Here is a 22,909-nt window from a genome sequence, read left to right on the forward strand (position 1 = left end):
CCTGAGCTGAGTTTGCTCGCGCTTTGCCATTGCAGACTGCCAGCTAATCCACGTTCACAGCACAATATTAATTAAACACAGCGTTCTTCCTGAAGTACTTAAGTGAAGCGCTCTCATTGATAATGAGCAGGTTTAAAGGAGTCACATCCCAGCAAAATTACTTTTTAAACTGGCCTTATTAAGCAGAAAATGAGGCCCAAATCAGCCAACAAGCTCCTCATTAAAAGCCACTGATCCTTGGCCACGCGCATGTTCCGACACTTTTAATTAGACCAGTCGGCGACAGGAACTGCTATTAATCTTGTCTTTCCATTCAGATGTGGGGAAGGAGTTGCTGATTGGAGGGGGCGGAGTGGGACAATTCAGCATGTTGCTGCGTGGTGCTGCAGCTCAGGCCCAGTGGAACCTCCGACGCCCCAACTGGATAAGAATTAAACAGTCAAGTGGCACACTCTCAGTTCATCTAAGTCACCAAAATATACTGTATGTCGCCTTGCACATAATTATAAGCAGGTCGCATTATTCAAGTGTATCATTAGAGATGTGCAAAAATGAGAATGAACATTTTTGTGTGCGTGTATGTGTGTGTCTCTGCCTGTCACACTGTCTCCACATGGAGGATTATGGATGGCCAATTACATCGCTTTTGTCATTAATTAATGAGGATAACGAGCTCCCCTTGCTCCCCATAAAACCAGGGTGCTGCTCAGCTGGTGCAGAACAGGAAGACAGGCGCTGGTCCCTCTACGTGTGTGTGTGCGTGTGTGTGTGTGTGTGTACTGTGGCGAGTGAGGGGGGCAGAGAATGAGACAGAGCTGTCTGAGAGCGAAGGGGGTTACAGTGTGTACAAATGGCTGAGCACAAAGATGAGACGTGACCTCAGGGCTTTACATGTACGCTTGTCCAGCTAGTTGAGGTGTGCGCGCATGTGTGTGTGTTTGTTTGCTCACCACCAGTCCAATATCTGTGAGGCCATTACAGAGATTAGGCATCAGTACAGTAACGGATGCCCCCATTTGTCAGCTCGTATCCTCTGTCAAAACTACAAGCTAAATGGAGAAGAGTGATAAGCATGGCAACGGAATGGTGGTAGTGGTGGTAGGGGGGAAGAAACTCAGAGGCGCGTCTGAGAGCGTGACGATATGTTTTGACAGCTCTCAACTGATCACAAAGAGCATCTAAAATGGATGTAAAAGGTCCACAAAGCCCTGTTTGGATGCTCACTGTTCTAATAGAGTTTTTATTTTTCATTCGAGCAGAAGCCTGAAAGTTATCTGCTAACACTGACGGCTATTTGGAACTGTTCATAGTTTCCTTCATATTGACCATGAAAAAAAAAACAGACCCCATTCTTAATTATAAGAGGTTGTAATAAGAATGGAAAATTATTTGAAATGATAGTCTCGTCTTTTGTCACAATCATTTGAACAGGGGTGAGTAGACTTATTATCTCCACTGTACGCGTAGGACATGAAGTGCACTGTCCTACTCAGCTCTCTCCCACACAGCCTAATTTAGTCCCGTACCACAACCACATTGTCTGGGCCTACCACGCATGGTGTCAGGTGCCTTGTGGCAGTCGGCAAAACGCTTTGCCCAGCTGCCGTGTTTAGAGGCTCTGTGGCCAAACAAACACACGCGCACACACACACACAGCACATAGTACATGGACACATGTAAGCAGACATCCCCCCACTTAGATGAAGGGTTCCGACCTGTTTCACTGCACTCGCAGCAACGTCGCCCCGAATCACATGGCGCCTCGGAACCGACTGACTCACCCGCTCATCCCTTCCGACAAGGCGGGGCTGGGGGCTGGGGTGAAGGAATGTGACGTCACCAAAAAAAAGTTACAGGGTCCTTATGTGATGGTCTTTATTTCACCTCAACCTGAGCCTTCTCCTCTCAACCAGCATAAAAAACCCACATAATTAAGCCACAACTAGTTCGTCATTTGAATAAAAATAAAGCAAATTTTCAAACCCCCTTTGGTCCTCTATGGTAAGCATAATAAGAGCTGAAGCATGCTCCTTTTCCTCGCAGGCCCGCAATTGTTGTGGGTGAGTGTGGCCATGTGTGTGTGTGTGTATGTGTGAGACTTGGAGTGCTACAACGCGCATTAGACACATAAGCTTGCACATGAAGAGAACTTAATTAGAGAAAACAGCGCTGTCAGAAGCATTAAGCAGAGGTCCGCACTTAAGGGCATATGGTTTTAGTACTATAGCATCGGCTTGGAGAAAAGCACACAAACATACCTCAATGCTGGGAGCCATGCTAATGAAATCACTCTCTTTCCATCCAACTGGGAGCAAACACAAATGTTTACAGACATCACGCAGTCTGTCCGTATACACGTGCACCATGCTGGGCTGTCGGCAGAAGGCGAGTGCACCGGCCTGGCTGCTGGTCTGCGGCGGGAAGACCCCCTCAAACAAAAAGTGTCCTGTTCATGTGTAATATTCTTTGCACTCGTAATACCAGGTTCAGTTCCAGGCTGTCGCATTCTGCATATATATATATATATATATATATATATATATACAGTATATATATATACAGTATATATATATCACTGAATAACAATCGGTAAAAGTACATTAAATCAAATAGTCAGATTACTACACTTTGAATAGAAAGAAGGAACTGCAATTAACTCGGTTTTGATCAATCAATTGTAGAAAATACATAATTTTTGTGATCATTATGTGCACACATCTATGTTTTTTTAAAATGACCACGTAGATGTAAAATGTCCACAAGAAGAAACAACCAGAGTGAGTGGAAAACCAACTTTTGTCAGAGGCCTACTGAACATATAAGGAAAGTGACCCTCATCTCTTCTTCCAAAAAAAGAAAAAAGGCAACAGTGTAATTTTGGACAATAAGGCACGGTGTTGTGTCGAATGCAATGGAGCGGAGGGTCCGGATATCATGGCCATGCAGTATTTGTCACATCACATCCCTGACAAGACACATGTCATCAGAGGGGGCAACTTAAGATGCCACAGGGGGGGTATTGTTGTGACATGCTGCTAAATTGCAGAGAGGGAGACTCTCCCATGGCTGAATGTCTTGTGTAATAGATTGAGAACAGCTCAGTGTCATTCGAATGCAGCTGAGTTTTCACACTCGTGATAATTTTGTTATATTTGTTTGCCTATTTTAAATACCATTTCTAATTACTCTTTTTCCATCCCATTATTATCTTTAAATGTATTTGTATTGTTGTCAAAAGAGAATCAGAAGTATCTTTATTGACCAAGTATGTAAAACACATGAGGAATTCGTCCGGCAGTTTTATCCCCTCTCATATGACAACAAACAAGCCACCACAACAGAACGAACATTTTGGACATAACATAAATACAGAAAGTTTTGACTGAATGTAAGGTTACCACGACTGTGGTACTTTCAAAATTTAAAGTTACCTGTAGTGCAAAAGATAGAGCAACAATTGTGCAAATGACACGGAGGCTCCTTATAAGTGTGGCAGACTGATCGATCAACTATTATGTTTTTTTGTTGATCTGTGTTCATGCATGGTTTAATCTTAGATTTATGCAGATTGAAAGAATCAATCAACAACAGTTATGCAAATGACGCAGAGTGCTAAAAGTTATATTTATAAGTTTATATTCTAAGTTATATTTATAAGTGACTGTCTCAACAGAAATGTGCAAAATATAGGCAAAATGTCACGATGGAATTGTGGATCAATTCTTAAAGTGTGTTTGAAGTGTTTAAAGAACTTCTAATTTCGGTAAAAGTTATTAAATAATGCCTAGGGGTATTCCAAAAAGGCATTTTCCCACATATAGCGAGTTTAGGTCTGCGACACGTGTAATATCAAAACTAATAAAATGATTCTTGCACGTTAAACAGTCTTTCATTTATCCTTCGCTGAGCTCTAACACAATGATCAACCATATAAAAAGAATGCAATCCATTTTAAATGGCCACAAATTCGTTCTGTTTGTGCAAATTAAAGCGACCTGCGTGCAAAATCCAATGTCCTATGCAGGTCGCAAAAAAATTGCGATGAGATAGTGAAACCGAAGAAATCACCCAGGAAAAAAGTACTTGAATGCGTCGTTATTGCAGGTGTTTTCCGAAATTCCCCCCCGCATGCAAGAACGAAAGCCGTGGACTCGCAATATTGTCATGAACTGGGGCAGGCGGGCAGACAGGAGCTGAAATCGTGTTAATATGCGGTCCGGGGTGTAAGAGGCCGCCACGCAGGGAGCTGCCTGCAATCAGACAAATACCCAGAGACAGGTCCTGGGTGGCCCCGGGCGGCTCTTCTTGTGTTCTCCCCCCTCAGTGTCAACGACCCTCGGCGAGCCAAAGTCGCCCCACCAGCCCCGCCGAGCTCGTTTGGACCAATCTCTTCATGTTAGGGGGCTTCTCGTGCAAGAAAGCAAAGTTGCCCACGGAGAGTCGCTTAAACAGTGACACTCGGTAATTATTTAAACCGCTGGATTAGAGTTGGTAATATTTCAAAATGAGTAATACTTGACTGGTTTATGCAAACATTTGAAGTGTGTATTTATAAGTGAGCTTAGGTCAAATAAAATACAAAGCTGGAAGTTAGGTAAAAATTAACCAAAGCGAGTCCGAGCATATAGATATGATTTTAATTATAAACACATGTAAACAATTTATGAAATTCATTTTTGCGACACAACCATCCCTCCCCAAAACATTTTCTTTGCAGGCCATAAATGGAAGCCATATCGCAGTCCGGCTTTTCCCCCCAAACTTGTACAATCAATACAATCATGTGACACGCGCAAGACCTTGGAAAAAAAAAAAAAAAGTCAATATTGTGGGAAAAGGGATGAGGCATCTAAACATCATTAAGGGAAATCCCGTCCTACTTTTCAGTAATACTTGACGTGAAAATTAAATGACATTTTACTGACTGGATTGTTGCTGAGGTTTGCATAGATTACTATTAAAAGAGAAAATAGATCAAATTGATATTTGACTTTTGTTTGAAAATTGGCCCGCGAGCAAGAAAGTGACAAGGCCTAAATAGTTTATTACCAATGCAGCATCCGTTAAATTAAGACGAAACATCGCAGCATCACTTGATTAGAATTATGCACAATTTTCCTCACAGCGTGATTTAAAAAATAAGTAGAGGGACAGAAAGAGCAACGCGGATGCAATACGCAGTTAGAAAGTTCGGGGAAGAGAGGGGGTGCGAATCAAGGCTTGTCATTACAATGTTTAAACAGAGTTGACGGGGTTCCCGAGAAGTTGGAACACTTCTCGGCGCAGCTGGCCAGAGCCGAGCCCGAGAAGGGATACACGGCGGCGGCCTGGCCGAAGGGCGCCAGGGCGGCGGGGATGGGCGACGTGAGGCTTTGTCCCTGGTTGAGGTAGGCCACCAGCCGCCGCATCTCCTCCAAAGCCTGAGCCTGCATGAGGATGTAGTTCTTGGCCAGGAGGAGAGTGGCTATTTTGGAGAGTTTTCTCACCGACGGGCTGTGGGCGTAGGGGATGACGGCTCTTAGGCCGTCCAACGCGTCGTTCAGGTCGTGCATCCTCCTCCTCTCACGGGCGTTGATACTGAGCCGCAGGGAGCGCTGCTCCTTGGACTTCTTGGCCAGGGGACCCCCGGGCTTGTCGTCCCCGAAGGGCGCGCCTCTTTTACGGGATTCCAGCGAGTCGAAGGCGTCCTCGTCGTCACTGGTGTGCTCCCCGCCGCTCTCGTTAGACTTAGCCGTCTGCCCGCTGAGGAAGTCGGCGGCCGGCGTGAGTGGGAAGCGGCCGGGGGTTCCAGCACCATGGCCAGCGCCAAAGCCGAAGGCTGACTGGCCGTAGCGTTGCGTCAGGTCGAGGAGCGCGTCGTTGCTGATGGATTTGAGCAGATTCTCATCGCTGGCGTTCATCTTCGCTCCCAAAGGAGGAAAGAAGCCGTTTACTTCCCGTTTCTTTTTGAAGATGGAATCAACACTCCGCCTCGCTTTCCCCCTCTCCTCGCCTCGGTGATGACTCTTGAACAAGGAGACTTTGTGGAGTGTGAAGCGTCTACATGTGCGCGCCGCTTCTCGCTGCTGCGCGCACAGCTCACCAACACCACTACCACCACCTCCACCACCACCACCACAACCAACAACAACTTGGGATCAAACTTGTCAAAGTGTGCTCAGCGGATGATGGCGCGCTGTGCTTCCGCCTCTCGCTTGCGCCCTCCCTCGCCTTGGGCAAAGTGCGGCTTGCGTCCTGCCCCGCGCACGCGTTAGTAGGCGCGCCAGATCCGCCGGGATGACTCGCTCGACCAATCAGGGCGAGCGTTTAATTAACTCGAGCTGCTCTTCTCCATTCTTTATTTGCTGTGTGATTGTTTTAAGGTATAGCGACACATAGCCCACTTTACTCTTCACTTTATGAGACTTGGCAAGTGCAGCGATGGGATGGAACGAAGTAGTACATTGTTCGTCTGTACTTTTTTCTGACTACTTAGAGAGGTTACATCTTGATTGATTGGGACCTTGACTTAAGCCTAAAAACAATCATGACGACGATGTAAAATCAAAGTACCCGTTTACAGATTTTAGAAGAATACCACTTCTGAACAATTGAACTTCCAAAAAGCCTCTCGGGACACATTGTGCATCTTGGTGACTTGTATGAAAGAAAACGGACGTGATCACATTCCTCATTAAAAGTGGTCGTTTTTTTAAGGCATTTCTTTGATTATTTCTACTAAATGACTTAACATAGAAAATCAAAACTCTTTTCTGTTTTCTGATTAGAAAAGTACAAAAATTAAAGTTGTTAGTGAAAAATGGACCATAATGACAGGATTTTCTTTTAGAAAAATACAGAAATTGAGATTCTTAGTGAAAAATGGACCATAATGACTGGATTTTTTAGAATACAAAAATTTAGGTTGTTAATGAAACATGGACCATAATAACTGGATTTTTTAGAATAATACAAAAATTTAGGTTGTTAATGAAACATGGACCATAATAACTGGATTTCTTTTTGCCTTTTAGAGCACCCTCTGCCTCAAAATGTGGTGAAGCAGAACACAGAACATTAAGAAGACATGGGTACCGATGGAAAAATAAATTAAATTTGTTAAATTATAAATAAATCAATACCATTCCACACATATATTTGAGAAACATTGACATATTTATCTGCATTTGGACCAGCTGAGTCAGTGTATGGTACTGCAAATGTTGTCTTCTTACCTTCTATGCAACAGATGACACCTTACTTCCACAGACCCTGAAACGTTACATCAGCAATGTGGTATATAAAAAGAATGGAACTTGTTTTAAATGGCTGCGTGAGACAAGTATGAGGATCCAGTGCCATCTCGTGGTGATATTAAAAAATCAGTCTACTCTGTCCGTCTGACACTGAAAAATATACAAAAGACAAAATAAGTATTATCACATTAAGGGTCAGACAAGTCGGTGTCATGGATCGGATGGGGCAGGGCGACCAAATGCAGCTTGGACCAGGGTTCATTGGAGGAACTCAAAAGACAGACTCGGCAAACAGACATGACTTAACAAAACGATAACTAGACTGACTGACCGGAACGTGAGACAAGACAACAACACGACATGGAGACATCAAGACATAACGACAACAACACACAACAATGATCTGAAAGGGAGTGACACGCAGACAGGACTTAAATACGAGACAGGTAACGAGAGGCAGGTGAGGACTGTGATTAGTACATGGTTTGTGAGTTGACACAGGAAGGGAGGGGCGAGTACACAGACAGACAGAAACCATGACAACCTACACATAATAAAACAACCGGTGACGAGACGTGACAGTCGGACAAATTGTGACTCCCACCAAGACAAGGGAGGGAGGGGTGTGTGTGTGTTTAACTCACTCTAGTTTAAAACCCTAGTTGGAAACCCTAACCGTTAGGGTTTCCAACTAGAGTTTTAAACTAGAGTTAGGGTTTCAAATTAGGGTTTCAAACTAGGGTTAGGGTTTCAAACTAGGGTTTCAAACGGGTTAGGGCAGGGGTGTCAAACTCATTTTTTTCGCGGGCCGCATTGTAGTCATAGCTTCTTTCGGAGGGCCATTATAACCCAAATAAATGTATGAGCACCTCATATTATATACAGTAAAAGCTACAAAACAAACTCATTTTCAAATCAGATGAGTAAAAACTGGTCAAATATATAAAAAAAAAGATATTAAATGTGAAGACAATTTGCAATTCTAGTAATGACAGAAATTTGATGCATAATTTGTCTTCGCGGGCCACATAAAATGATGTGGCGGGCCGTATCTGGCCCCCGGGCCTTAAGTTTGACACCTATGGGTTAGGGTTTCAAGCTAGGGTTTTAAACTAGAGTTAGGGTTTCAAACTAGGGTTTAAAACTAGGGTTAAATTTTCACGAAAGAAGCAATCATGACATGAAAGTCATTACAGTGTTTATACTGGCACACAACAAAAACGGTCAACCCTTGAAGGCATCCGGGTAATTCTCCTGACAGATATAATTATCCCAAGCAAAATTAACGGCGTGATGACGCACGCTGTTTTGCTTCAAGGCTTTGTCAACTTGCCAACTGTCTCGTTAACAGGTAAAAAAAAAAAAAAAGTACTTTGGGTGGATTCATGTTTAAACGTTGCATAAACAAACAAGTCCTGCTTAATCCAGCTGGTAAACTGTTTTGAACTGCCTGACTGTAAATTCATAATACAAGTTGAATTGTTTGAAGGCAAAATTTGCTTTTGTTCCATCTTTTAAATGTTTTGGCACAGTTAGAGCCGTTTGTAAACAAAAAGTGTCATTTTGACCATTGCGGCATGTGCCCGCTGCGTTACCTGTTTTGAAAATGTGGGTTTTGATTTGGTGGCTGCGTCAAAACAATCAATAAAAACTGTAAAATATGGGAAAAAAAGCATAATTTGCCTTCAAACAACTCAACTTTGACACAAGTGTATGAACACCTCCAATCAATCATGACACAATGGGCAACAAAGTTACTAGTGGACCTTTTATATGTAAACTTGTGCACTAGGGATCCATTTTAGATCTGGCAAGTTAACTATCCATCCATCCATCCATTTTCTGTACCGCTTAGTCCCCACGGGGGTCGCGGGCATGCCGGAGCCTATCTCAGCCGTCATCGGGCAGTAGGCGGGGGACGCCCTGAACCGGTTGCCAGCCAATCGCAGAAACAAACAACCATACGCACTCGCACTCACACCTAGGGACAATTCGGAGTGCTCAATCGGCCTACCAAGCATGTTTTTGGGATGTGGGAGGAAACCGGAGTGCCCGGAGAAAACCCACGCGGGCCCGGGGAGAACATGCAAACTCCACACAGGGAAGGCCGGAGGTGGAATCGAACCCGCACCCTCCTAACTGTGAGGCGGACGTGCTACCCAGTGCGCCACCGAGCCATACAATACAATACAATACAATACAATACAATACAATACAATACAACCATTGTATTGAATTCGATTGTATTGCATTCTATTGTATATAATGCAATACAATACAATACAATACATCTTTATTTATAGATTACTTTCACAGCAAAGCACTTGCGTTCGATTGCTGCCGGACAAAGCACAAGCATCGCAAAAGTGTCAACGCACCAACTAAAACGACTCAGTTACCATGGCAACTGCAACCTCAGCTGCTACACGAGTGCTGCTGGCCAACATTTGAGCCTATCACTGTCGACTGTCTATTGCAGTGCTACCCGAAGTCCACCAAGTGGCAGAAGAGCCCTTTCCATTTTGCTCCGAATTTGGCGTCATGTTTGACAGGAACATTGTGTGCTCACAGTTGCAAAGGTCTCTGTGCTGCATCCTGCATCAATTTCTTTGTTGTATACTGAAGACATTTGGGTTTCCAATCAAAAGATGAAAATGATGAAGTATGATTCCTCTCCACATCCAAGAAGCGGGACCACCACCTTAGTCTGTCAATCCAGAAGCGCTGTCCCCGAATGTCCACAGGATGTTGTCAACCAGGACAGCACCACAACATCCAGAGCCTTTGGGAAGTCTGGCCAGATCTCATCTACCCCTGCGGCTTTGCTACCGAGGAGCTTTTCAATCATCGTGGTGATTTTAATCCCAGAGATAGGAAATCCCATCTCAGTGTCTCCAGGCTCTGCTTCCTCAAGGCGTGTCGGCGGACCTGAGATCTTCAAAGTATTCGCTTCACTGACTCACAATGTCTTGGTGGAGGTCAGCAGTACGCATTCTCCACTATAGACAGTGTTAATGGTGCACTGCTTTCTCCTCCTGTGCTGCTGGATGGTTGATCAGAATTTCCTCGAAGACCTCCAGAGGTTGTTTTCCATGGCCTTGCCAAACTCCTTCCAGGCCAGAGTTTTTTCCTCAGGGACCGCCAAAGATGCTTTTCGCTTGGCCAGCCGGTACCCATCAGCTGTTTCAAAAGTCTCACCAAATAGGACTGAAATCTTCAGCTTGACGACATGCCTGACCACCAGCGGGTTCGGGGATTTCAGCCATGACAGGCACCAAGCACCTCACAGCCACAGCTCCGATAGCTTGTGCATTATGAGCAATGCGTGATGACCACAGAGGTCCAGTAACAGAGCTCCACTCGGGTTCAAACGGAAGGGGCCTTTCCTCTCAATCGCGCCCTTCCACCTCTCACTCTCAACGCCCACAGGAGAAATGATGCCCTTTTTTTTTTTTTTTTTTTAAATCCAATAGAGTGCACATTTTCCCTTTTTAGGCACAGTTCAGTGGTGTGTAACATTTACGTAAAGTACCATTTTTTGCAGTTAATCTGCAAGAACAGTTTGTTTTTATACCTAGTATGATTTGTATTTAAATTTTATGTGCAACACATTTTAATTGAAGCATTATTTAAGTACCGCTCTACCTTTACCGACATGCTGACACGTTTGTCTTGGACTTATCCATGGTTTGGTAAATATTCATCATTTTTCACCAAGGCCGGAAGCAGAAGAATGAAAGAGCCACATGTGGCAATGAAACCGCAGTTTGCCTACTCTTACGCTGATACAAACGGAGGCTTGCCATCGTCTTGTGTGCTTAACTTTGCATTCGTTTCCTCCCCCCCACACACACATCAAAGTGCCACTCCGAATAAAGATGGAGTAGGCCGCTTTGATCCCTCGCTGCCGACTCTGATTAAGGTTTGGATTTGCAGTGCAGTCCTACATATGGACCTGGCAGCCATGACTCCCTTGTGCTTCACTGGAATCCTGTCTCCCACTTGGCCAATCAAAGCCTCTGATTGATGGCGTACTGCTCTAATCATAGTGGCGCTCACCAAACACTAAAGCAAACTCAGTATCTGACCTTGGAGGGAGCAACCTAAAGTGTGCAAATATTCATTCCACTTCCTTCAGAAATATTTCACTAAATGTGTTTTTCCCAGCAGAACTGTGTTGGTAAGCGTTTAAGTACGCCACTTGGCAGCCATCTGCAATAGCACACACAGTGTTAGTGTTTGGTGGGAGGCTGACGCCGCCTATGCAAAAGTGTTTTCCTGGCAACCGTTGCACATTGTACTTTTGAACATCGCACCCACGTTTCATCACGAGCCAAGCTCTAACAAGTCAACAAATAACACACTGTACTATTCTTTCTCTTCCCTCGTTTTACCCTAAATCTCCCTCCCTCATGTCTCCTGCGTCTTCTTATCGCTCGCTTTCTGTCGTCTCTCAATGCTGCAATGCAAAAGAGGGTTTTTTTTTGCTCGAGAAAGACGGGCGGGGTCCTATGAATAATTGTTGAAGATATTTTTACTGTGACCCACTTTGAAGTGAGTGCCTTTCCCCCCGCCCCTTAAATGTGCAGCAGCCATAATAGGATGTCACTGATTGTTTCATGTGCTGTGCATCGTGACCGACAGTTCACACCAAAATATTCACGATCAACCGGCGTTACCAAATTAATGGTAATACGTGAATGTGTGGTTTACATGTGCTGATATTGTCCATCCTGCTATTCGTTGACAATGCACACGCCAGTGAAGCAGACTATAAGCCACAAAGAAACATGAAGAACAGTACAGTACAGACCATTTCCTTTCTGCTGAGACTTTGCAAGGACATTATGTAGCACTGGAACATTCTGCCTGCAAGTAATAGCCTCATCCCCTCCCTCTCTGGGATGCTGACAACAGTGTGTTCAACTCGTTCAACTGCCAAGCAGGCTACCAATAATTCAAAGCGGAACCACACGACTTTTAGAGAGCAACAAAATTACTGCGAATAAAGTTCAACTTGCCCCAAGCCTTGCCGCTGGTGACATGTGTTTACCCTAAAGCCGTATTATAGCTTTGCAGTGGTGATGCACCAAAAAGAACCACCAAGGAGGTAAAGTTTCTAAACCAGTGCTGGAGAGACATCGTTGTATTATTTAATTGTATTATTGTGGATCATAGACTGAAGCAGCAATGGAAGTATTTGTTATATTTGTTAAAACTGTCAGAATGATCTGCGAGAGAGAGAGAGAGAGAGAGAGAGAGAGAGAGAGGTCATCTCCCAACCCAAAACGTTGCGAGTTTAATACCCGGCCATTGTGACCATGTCAAAAGTCACTTGAGTGATGTAATGGAGTAAATGCAGCAAATTACTAGCCACCTCTGGTTATTACAACACAGTTGTGAGGTCTCTGCGTACACATTGTGAGAGCTGAGTAATCATCCCCAGTTTTCACCTCACTGCCTCCGTTATCTTGCTTCTTCCCGTTTCCCTTCAGCGCTGCTATATTGTGTCTTTTTGTGTATCTACTCCAGTGTGCTTCTGCCTCAACAACCCACACCTCACCCTATATTTCACAATGTGTCCGCTGGACTTTCCCTTGCAAGTTTCTTTTTTTTCTTTTTTTTTTTGCAGAAGAAGTCCATATTTAATGAAGTGGCTCTCTTGTTGAAAAGGTTTTAAGTGCTCCTGTGCAGAGCTTAGGGCCTGAGGGGCAGGGCTTTTATTTATTCATTGGGCGGTTCGCTGCTTCTTCCCCTGCTCAAGCTCGGCGAAGCTCGGAGAGGATTAGAGCGATGAATTCCCCTCCCCGTCCGCAAGCTTCTAGCTTCTTCTTGCTCCCTGGCTGGCCATCTTCCATCCCTCGGGGGACACCTCTGCGTCAGTCCACATTAACATCCATCAGAGCGTGATGCTCTGAGCGGGCGTCGAGTCTCAGTCCCGCCGAGTTCCAACATACATGCGAAAGCTAGCGAGGCCCAACTCACGCACACCCACATATACAAATACCATGATGGAAAATGCAACACTTATGAGCAACACAGTCTTCTCAGTCACCCTTGGGGAGAAGTACAAATTCACTTCTCTTTGTTTCTTCTGCGTTCGTTTTGGACGTGCAACCCAAAAAAATCCCTGCAGTGTTTGACTTGCACTGGTACAGCTGTCCCTTACTCGATCAGTGGGCTCTTATGAACAAGTTTCAACAATCATCTGAAGTGTGTCACCAAGGACGCAGAGGAAAAAGTCAAAAGTTTGCGCATTGTGCTGATTCCTCCCGTCTTTGTGTGAAGTTCGGGGCTGTCTGCTCCTTCGTTATCGCTCGCAGAACGGGAGGGGAGGGAGAACAGCGCAAGATGGCTGAGACGTATCATTAACCAAGAGTGTTTCAACAACAAAAGGTCGACTCCATCAGAACTCATCCATTCCCACACACACACACACTGGTGTCAAACTCAGCATTCCCATGCACTGAAATGAGGTGTGATGATGAATAAAATAAAACAAATGCTCGTTTTTTGTCAAAATCAAAAATCCTCTCAGGAATCTTTTGGAGATACGATTCTAAAATTGGACTGTATTGTTTAAGATGTGTGTGCGTGCGTGCGTGCGTGCGTGCGTGCGTGCGTGTGTGTGTACATGAATCCTCAGGGTTTTCACTTTAGCCGTGTAGAGCAGCATATTGTTAATTCACCACAATGACCTAGATTCCCAAAAACATGAGAAGACGTCGCCCAGCTCAACATTGGAGACAAAAACACAATCAGCCTAATGTCTTCCGCTCTCTACCAGCCATTATTTCTCACATCGGAAGATCCACTTGGATCAAGTCACAGCAAATCACACATTTATAATTCCTCCTTTTTCCCCATTTCATAGATCCCCCTCCTTCTTTCTCATCTTGGGCTCTCTCACATCAAACCCAAAGTTAAAATGTAAATGCATTTTCCCAGTCAATTCCGTTCCCACAAACTTATAATTGGATTTTGACTATTAATATAAAGGCTGTCCTCACCCTCGTAAATTGACTCAGTACGAGTCTTTTCTTTCCCACGTTGAAAGAGGCATGAAACAAGAAGTAAGGATGTGAGGATGAGGGCAGCATGCAGACTGAACCAAGTTAAGCTAAGCGAGCACAGTCAAGAGGTCATGCTGTGGGTATTTTATATGACTCTGAAAGGTTTTTCAGAAATATTGGCACTCCCAAAGCTGTCACAGAAATGAATCAACCTACATCACAGCGTATTGATTTGAGCAGCAAGGTTAGGATGACGATAGAATAGGTATGAGCACTTGGTAGATCGGATGCTATGAAATTATTGCGAGATCCTTGCTCTTTGCGGGGTGAAGAAAGTCAGCGAACCCAACACAAATGAGTCTCCAGAGACTCTTTGAACTTTCATTGGTTCTGATAGATTGCCTCCAAATTCATTGTTTCCAGCCATAACCAATTGATTTGTAAGGGTTTGCTATGAAAGTTTGACTTTGTCAAGTGCAAGCAATTTAAGCAATTTCCACTCATTGTTTACACAAAATACGACATTGCGTAGGACGTATTCTATTTTCTGATCTGTCCTAGTTTGTCAGTCAGGACGCTTGTTGGATTGGCTCCATTTCATTCACGTCACACTTCACAGAATCAAATGGTTCGAGAGCTTTGCCCACACATGGTCGAACCAATATTTTCGGTTTTCGATTTTTGAACGGATTTATTCAAAATTGACCAGTTTCGACAAAGCCACACTTAACACACTTGAGGCAGAAAGTTATAAGACGTACTTATAAAAGCTAAGCTGGTCAAGTGTTTCGGGATAATGCATGAAGCGGGCTTTTGCGTCCTCTGGACGTTTGTTTGTCTTCCTCTTATTTACAACCACAATTCAAGCCAACCTATAAACATCAGAAAGGGGATGTTAAGATCAAATAGGGCAGAGGATGGGAAACTAGCTTAAACTGGCATCAATTGGCATTTCAGGCAGAGAAACAAGACGGATGAATGCTTACCAAAGACAAAAGATAAAAACTCAGAAACAGACGAATGAAAATAAGCTTGTAATATTTGGAAAACAGGCAGACGGTGCGAGAAAGCGTACCAGATGCTGCGTGGGAGGGTTATTTAATTGACAATATCACACTGTTTCCTGCTTTCTTTCCCTGCCTTTCTCCCACCAGCACGCACATCAACATTCACGCACATCATAGTTTCTCTGCCACCTCCTCATCCTCGCGTGACACGCCACCCACACGTCGCCGTCCTACCTAGCATGCACCCCCCAGGGACTGTGCAATACCAGGGCCTCGCATGAACCTCACGCAGTAAATAACGTTGCTTGGCACTGCACATCAAATGTTAGCTGTCACTCTGAAAGTTTGTTTATGAAATGAAAACTCAGAATGCCAGAGTGACCCTGGGTTTACTTTGTATTTTCATTAGCAGAAAGCAATACTGCTATTACTCCTTGTTTGCTTAATTTAGTATTTATTTATTTATTTATTTTGCTGTTGTGCTCGCAGGTAGAAACTGTTCCACGTTTGCTGCCAAACAAAGAAAATTCCACAAACCAACACTAATTATTTATCTTCGGATTTCTGAATGAGCTTCACTCCTGATTTTATACTCTTCAAAGGGAGACAGTGCGGCCGAATCAAGAGGATTGCTCAGCAGTGGCACTAATGAGACAAATTTGGCCTAACAAGGGAGTAAGGATTGCTCTAATTTGTTTATGTTAATGAGATGAAACAGCTTTTCCTTTGTATGTATCTGGGAAGGGATCAGTCACACACACGTGCTCTGTGCTCTTTTTACCTTCAGGGTTTCATCCGCTTTGTTAAGGTGCCACAGAAGCCTCACTGAATGCTTTCTGAGGGTTAATTAGCCTAATTGAGATGGCCTAGCTGATGAGTTGATGTAACAGAAAAGTCAAGGAGCAACATGAGTTTAAATAAGGTATGAACATGAGCAAAGATTTTTGTAGTCGACTTTATAGTCAAGTCGATTGAAGGATGACGTCTTGGTTTTTCAGCACGGCACACCAATCTCACTATTATGACTTGTGTTTTTGTATATAAAGTCATTGACTTTGCGTGTCTTGTCTGCTGCTGAGTCCAAAAACTGCTCCTAACGTCATTGGCCTGTCATGGACCCCCACCCTTCCACGTTAATTTGAAAATGAATTAAAAGTATTCAAGTTAAACTTCTTTAAAATTGTAGTACTTGGATTACTTTACTAAGTAACCACAGCTGAATAGATTTTAAAACTAACCACCTCCCCAACCCTGAATATTAGTCATTCTTCACAGAGGATAGATAATATACCTTGAGTGTTGCTACACATATTTGCATTTGAATCTCCATTGAATAAAGTGTAGCAAAACTGTCGCGCTAATTGTTAGCCTATGAATCTATGATGTTTCCCATTGTATGCAAGTAGTAAGGTAGCTGTTTAAATAAATACACAAACTGTTTTCATGTGTAGTTTGGTGGTACACTTGATACCTCTTTTTGAAGATTTTCTTTCCACAAAAAAAAGGCATATGGAAAGCCCTGAGCTCTTATTTAACACACATGCACACACACAATGACGTTTCCACCCCTACTCGGACCAACTTTCCAGGCATGAGGAGCAAACAAGCCTAATCACTGTGCACCGTCTTGTCACTTGGTGAAATGAAAGATAAGCTGTAAAATGCAAGCAAACTAAGCAGGGGAAGTGCTACTGTGCTCCAGCATGGTTGAATGTGGTGATGAAATGTGTGATGCATGCTGTGTGGCTTCTTGTGTCAGAGTGTGGAGGAGTACCGAACCCCTCCACGGTGGAGAACGCGTACGTGCCAGACGAGCCAGATGGTATCCTGGTGACGGAGTAGCGCCATAAAGATCTAAATAAAAATAAAAAAAAGACTGAAGAAGCGATTTAGATGAGGTAATTTACCACGAGACAGTTCATTATTTTGCTATAATAAAAATGTTATTGATTTTCAGTGAAAAGGTGAATTTGGTCACCCCAATTTCTATTTTATTCTGTTTGGACTCTTGTTTGGGGTATGTTAAACTAAAATGAGCCCTGTTTATCGCAGTATATAAAGACCGCAAAACATTTTTTGCATCTCTTTATTCCTTCCAAATGCTATAAACACACTTTTTTAACACACTGAAACATGAGTACAACAATATTGCATATAAATAATAATAGAAAAATCTTTGGTTTACCGATCAAAACAGTTTAGCAGCTCTATGGGTAGCCCGACGCGGTGGCATTTCGTTTTCTTTTGCAACGTTTAAACATGAATCCACCCAAAGTACTTTACTTGTTAATGGGACGGTTGCCAAGTTTACAAAGCCTTAAACCGCAACCTCGTATGTGACGCCATTAGATAATTTTATCTGTCAGGAGAATTTCCCGTGTGCCTTAGAGGTTTGATTGTTTTTGTTGTGTGCCAGTACAAACCCTGTGTTGACTTTCACATGATGGTTGCTTATTTTATGAAGAACTTGTTGGAACATTATCCTGTCTTGTTTGCTTACTGTTTGAATTGCTTCAGGCATGGTGAATGTAAATTGATAAGGTTTATCGTCGTCAAAGGAACTCTGTATCTGAACATACAGCTGTATTTATGATAAACTGGCCAACCGCTTGCTGCGTCAGGTCGGCAAGCATTGTAATGCTTATTGTTTGCTGGCTTGGTTTGTCACATTCTGTTGTCATGGTGATTATTTGCCACCAAATTCATACTATGAACAGTTTGACTCTTGCTCACTTTAACCTGTGAACCCGCCGTCAATCAGCAGCCAAAGTCAGCCGCACAGCGAGGAAGCTCTGAATCTGCTCACTGTGGACTGCGTCGGCCAGCCGGCAGCACAAGAGGAGACTCTTTTAAGTCCGCCATGGAACGGCAAATCATTTTATGAGGTTTTCAGGGGTTGAAGAGGGCCTGGGTAGAGATATGCTGGTTGATCTGTGTTATTTTGCCATTATAAGTGATGTCTGTACAATGATTTCCTTTGGACAAACTGTGGTTGTTTCCTCAAGTGACCCCCACCAAGAAATAAAGGGAAAAATATTTCTTACACGTCATTACATTTTAAAACAAATTTGCAATTTCTTTTACATTTTTTTGCTGCCAGGAATTTCTAAGTGTACTTTAACTTGTAAGATGTGACACTATAATACCATTCAGTTGAGATAGACAATGAGAACATATGAGTTTGCTTATTATAGGGTGTTCTTTATTGTAGGAGAGAAAGACCAGCGCAAAGCTACATCAGATAAACTTATACTATCTTGTGTTCTTGCTTCTTGGTCAATTTTTGCCATGACTCTTCAATGCAGCTCCAATGATTTTCTCTGAATCGCTAGCTCAATACGCTCTCAGTCAAAAGTAGTGTTGTTCCAGGCCAAATTGCCTGCACCCACGTCCACAAAATTAATATAAATCCTAGAATACACAAATGGACAAATGCATTGATGAGAATGGGCTGAGGCTACAGTGTTGTAGTTCCGTGTAAACTGCATAAAAATGCATGCGTACCTGTCAGGAGATATGCCTAGCTGTTTGTTGAGCAGTCCACACAGCAGTTTCGAGAACTGCTTGGTTTCAGCACAGCCGATCTTTTCAATGGTGTAAAAGGAACAGAGTGCACATGGGTCTTCGTTTCCACCAATCATTATAATTTGATCCGCGTGGAAATGGACTGCGATGAACTGATGCATGAAAAAAGAGAAAACAATTATGCTGAATGGGTGATATCATTAATATCATGTTCATCATCACGTCATCATTATGTTTCATAGGTCTTGTCATACCTCTGTGGGTTTGCCTATGGCTATGGCAAGCTCCTTTGTAGCCTCTGACAGCAGATCTGCCGGTAGGTCGTCTTTGGCAATGTTGGTGTTAACAACAAAAATCGGCATGGTTTCCTTGTATATTCTCTTCTGGTTCCTTCGAAATGGGACTGACTGAGGTCCAGTAAGTGAGATGAGGTAAAGTCGCAAAGGCGGAGCGATGCCCTCTCCTTCTTGTTTTTTGTCATGTGTCAACAAAGTCATGTAAATGTAATTCAGTCATGATTATAAGCGGATCACATACATATGTACATATTTGAAGATAATTGCTGAAAATATGCAAAGACTAGTACAGTTTTCAGCCACAGGCCACAAATTTGAAATGGTGTCAAACTCTGTAACACTATATTTTCACAACTGAATACAAAGGTGCCTGTCATGCATCTGCATGACCAGTACCCTGGACAGCGTAACTCTCCTGACCCTCTCGTCCCATCAGGCAGCATTAACAATGATTGCAGTTAGACTTTTTTCTTCAATCATTTAAATTTGGCAGGGTTATTGACAACACTCTTTATGGTGTGTTGAATTTAGAAGAGAGAACGTGGAAACATTCAACACCATCGGGTCAACCATCAAGATGAGATAAAAAAGATGTTTACTTTAAAACAGGAATAGGCAGCCATTTAAAATAAATTTGAATACTATTTCTTGTCAGTGTGTAAAAGTGAGAATACTTACAAGAGTCTCTTGCATGAAACCTTTTTTCAAAATTGACTATGGAAAGCGCTCCTTCTATCAATTCCTACTTGTTGTATATATTTTAGTCAGGTTGATGCCGACAATAGTTAAATTTGAAGTTTGTGGTTTTTTGCGAGCAAAATAATATTAAACGTAAGTTATTGTTTGGTTCCATCATGGTGAATTACTCGAATTTTGTCACTTCATCTGGTGTTTTCTTGTAATTCTGTCCTCTTACGGGCCTTCTCAAACGTTTGCTTGACAGTTTTTTTCTTTTGTTTTGGTAAATTTCTCAGATTATAATTGAAATTGTTCAAACTATTTGTTCAACCGTCACTGTTAGTTGTGCACATAAAAAAGCAGTTTCTCATTTCTTGGAAGAAGATGCAAAGGCTTCAGCATATCCTTGCAAATGATGATGTAAAATTTTCATCTGTTTCCTGCAACCGCTTGTGTCATGTTGACATTTTGATGAGTCTCTCTTGAAAAAAAAATTGCATCAATCTTTATATGCAAAATGGTTGAACATGAAAATCTTTAACTAAACAAATGCTATAAAATCAAACAAGTTATTATCTGGTGTTTGTGGCTTCTTGGCAAATTTTAACTACGACTTTTCATTGGAACTGGAATGATTTTTCATTTGAACCTCAACCTCCATCTCAGCCAAAAGTAGAGTAGTTTGTGGTGACACTGCTGTCATCCATTCCCACAAAATGAATATGAATCCTGAAATAGAATGTGTTAGTCACCATCTCAACTCATTATAATAGTTGGTTTGCATACTGTACCTGTCAGGAGATATGCCCCGGTGTTTATTGATAAGGCCACACAGTATCTTGGAGTACTGCTTGTTATAAGCAGGGACGATCTTCCCAATGCTGTGGAGTGAGCAGAGTGCGCACAGGTCTCCCTTCCTTCCAAACATCATCATTTGTCTTGCACGGCATGGCTTTTGTTTTGGTGAAAATATTCACAAGTCAATTCTTAAAGTATTCATTTTGAAATTTTCAGTGTCTTAAAATACATCATTTTAACAGTATATAATATTATTATTTTCACGTAACCATTACGTCTGCGACATTCGTTGGACAAAAATAACAACAAAAACCTTAAAAGAAATAAATTGAATAAAATACAAATGCAGTTAACATCTTGCCCGTTTTTACTTTTTTGCCAAAATCATCCCCACCGGCTGGATTGAAGCCCCTAATGTGCAGGTTATGGGCCGTGGGCCATACATTTGACACCACTGGGTAAAAGCAAACAACACAACTCAGCATACATAAATGACATCAAGTATTACCTTTACTTTTGCACAGGCCAAAACGTTGTTTACTGTAAAAGTATTGCTTTGGCAACATGTTGTGGCATCTTGGGCCAAAGGAACTCTGTTGGAGTAAGGAGAGGTGTATTCAGTCAGGACGTAGCCTTGTCAAATAGAAAAGAGTGATTTACTGCCATCTTGTGTATATCCACAGCTACAAATGTATATATCACAATTTTGTTGAGATAATGAATATCGGAAAAAAATGCACAAATAATAATTACAACAGCAAATTTTAATCAGCGATGACTTTATAAATTCCTAATTTTATTTTTGACACAGATTAAAAAAAGTATTTTTTTCTAGCGCATCAGGTTTTTGCGATAGTTTCGTTTTTTGTTTTTAAGTTTGACCTAGAAAAGCTTGTACAGGATGGATTTTTTTTTTTTTTACACATTTTATCTTTAATTCATAAAGATTATGAATAAATATAGTACATATATTATTTTACATTATTATGAAAACCTGATGTGCTAAGGGGGGAAAAAAACAATTCAAGATCAAGGCAAAAAAAATCATGTTTGTGGTTGTCCCATTGTTATATATGAAGCGCTTTGCCAGCTTTTGTGAAATGCACCATATAAATAAAGTTGTATTGTATTACCAATTATTTTTGCGACTAATACTGAGATTATGGATCCAAAATGTATTTCCTAGACCTATAACACCACGTCAGTATGTCAGTTGAATAAAAATGTGTCAACTCTGTTTTCATAATGATAACCAGATCAATGAGAACCTTTCATTGCTAAAAAAATGCTCAAGATCGAGACACCTTGAACTATTACCCTCATCAAGTGATCACCATTCAAAGACACTTGTTTACTAAGCTATTCACCAGTCTGCCTCAGCTCAGATTGTGCTTGTTAATTGCTTTGAAACACTCGGTTTACAAGGTCGGCTGTGAACCGCCGCCTTGCGCCGCTTTCAAGTCTGCCCGCTTTCTTTGTGATTGCAATGACGAAACATGGCAGCAGTTCACACTAATGGAGCGAACTCATGTCTGCCTCGAAGCAAAACAAAAGCATGTATAAAGTAAGACCATTGCAAACAAGACCAGTGAGATGGTATTCCATAATTTTGGATTCTTTAGAAATTGATGTTTTTCACACAGTCAAAGGTTAAAAAAAATATGATACAAGCAAAACAGAGTCCATGTATTTGTGTATATACCACTTTTGAATCATTTCTCTTTCTTTTGCCCATCGACCAACAAGATGGCGTCATTCCACCATCCAACGTTTCGACCAATTATTTTAGGGGTGCGGCTGACTGGAATCAATGGCAGCTCACTTTAGGCTGGAGGTAGAACACACTGGATGCATCTCAAGTCATCTTTATCCATTGGAATGAATGAAAATGCCCTTAATCCATTCCAGCCACTACGTATCATATATATCATATACATACTGTACTTTACAAGAAAATTTCAGTACAATACAAACATATGGATATATGTTTATATGTATGTATATATGTATATATATATATATATATATATATATATATATATATACACTACCGTCACCCAAACAATTTTGTGACCCCAAACTTTTGAACGGTAGTGTAAATATTATTATAATAAAATATTATGAATTAAATATTATAAATTATATTTTATATTTGTATAAGATTATATATAATCTATGAATATAAGTATACATATATATTATAAGATTTTTTACACAGAAGATTATATATATAATCTATAAATAATTACCTAAATAAATATAATCACTACCGTTCAAAAGTTTGGGGTCACCCAAACAATTTTGTGACCCCAAACTTTTGAACGGTAGTGTATATATACTATATATATACTATATAT

At 41.9% G+C, this 22,909-nt stretch overlaps 2 protein-coding genes across 3 annotated transcripts; both read right to left on the reverse strand.

Annotated features, from left to right (window-relative positions):
* Window positions 1-4,615: 4,615 nt before the first annotated feature.
* On the reverse strand, window positions 4,616-7,132 carry bhlhe23 (basic helix-loop-helix family, member e23). Its single transcript, XM_037245619.1, has 2 exons — window positions 6,503-7,132; window positions 4,616-6,463 (listed from the first exon to the last, which is right to left on the reverse strand). The coding sequence occupies exon 2, from the start codon at window positions 5,898-5,900 to the stop codon at window positions 5,214-5,216; it is 687 nt and encodes a 228-aa protein (XP_037101514.1). The 5' UTR covers window positions 5,901-6,463; window positions 6,503-7,132; the 3' UTR covers window positions 4,616-5,213.
* An 11,303-nt stretch (window positions 7,133-18,435) lies between these two features.
* On the reverse strand, window positions 18,436-20,024 carry LOC119119442 (macrophage migration inhibitory factor-like). 2 transcript variants are annotated; one of them, XM_037245801.1, is made up of 3 exons: window positions 19,035-20,024; window positions 18,760-18,932; window positions 18,436-18,634 (listed from the first exon to the last, which is right to left on the reverse strand). In XM_037245801.1, exons 1-3 carry the CDS (start codon window positions 19,275-19,277, stop codon window positions 18,604-18,606), a joined length of 447 nt encoding a protein of 148 aa, XP_037101696.1. In that variant the 5' UTR covers window positions 19,278-20,024; the 3' UTR covers window positions 18,436-18,603. The 2 variants fall into 2 exon arrangements, with proteins under 2 accessions (XP_037101696.1, XP_037101695.1); XM_037245800.1 differs by having other exon boundaries at window positions 18,436-18,666; window positions 19,035-19,985.
* Between the last annotated feature and the right edge of the window lie 2,885 nt (window positions 20,025-22,909).

Source organism: Syngnathus acus, chromosome 2, assembly GCF_901709675.1.
Source record: "Syngnathus acus chromosome 2, fSynAcu1.2, whole genome shotgun sequence".
Lineage (NCBI taxonomy): Eukaryota > Metazoa > Chordata > Actinopteri > Syngnathiformes > Syngnathidae > Syngnathus > Syngnathus acus.

Bases quoted from the DNA above. Each gene is read 5' to 3' on its own strand.
- bhlhe23 (XM_037245619.1), bottom strand. From the start codon at position 5,900: ATGAACGCCAGCGATGAGAATCTGCTCAAATCCATCAGCAACGACGCG.
- LOC119119442 (XM_037245800.1), bottom strand. From the start codon at position 19,277: ATGACTTTGTTGACACATGACAAAAAACAAGAAGGAGAGGGCATCGCT. The intron at 18,933-19,034 runs GTATGACAAGAC...TTCATGCATCAG, and splicing joins CCATAGGCAAACCCACAGAG to TTCATCGCAGTCCATTTCCA. The intron at 18,667-18,759 runs GTACGCATGCAT...TGTGTATTCTAG, and splicing joins CTAGGCATATCTCCTGACAG to GATTTATATTAATTTTGTGG.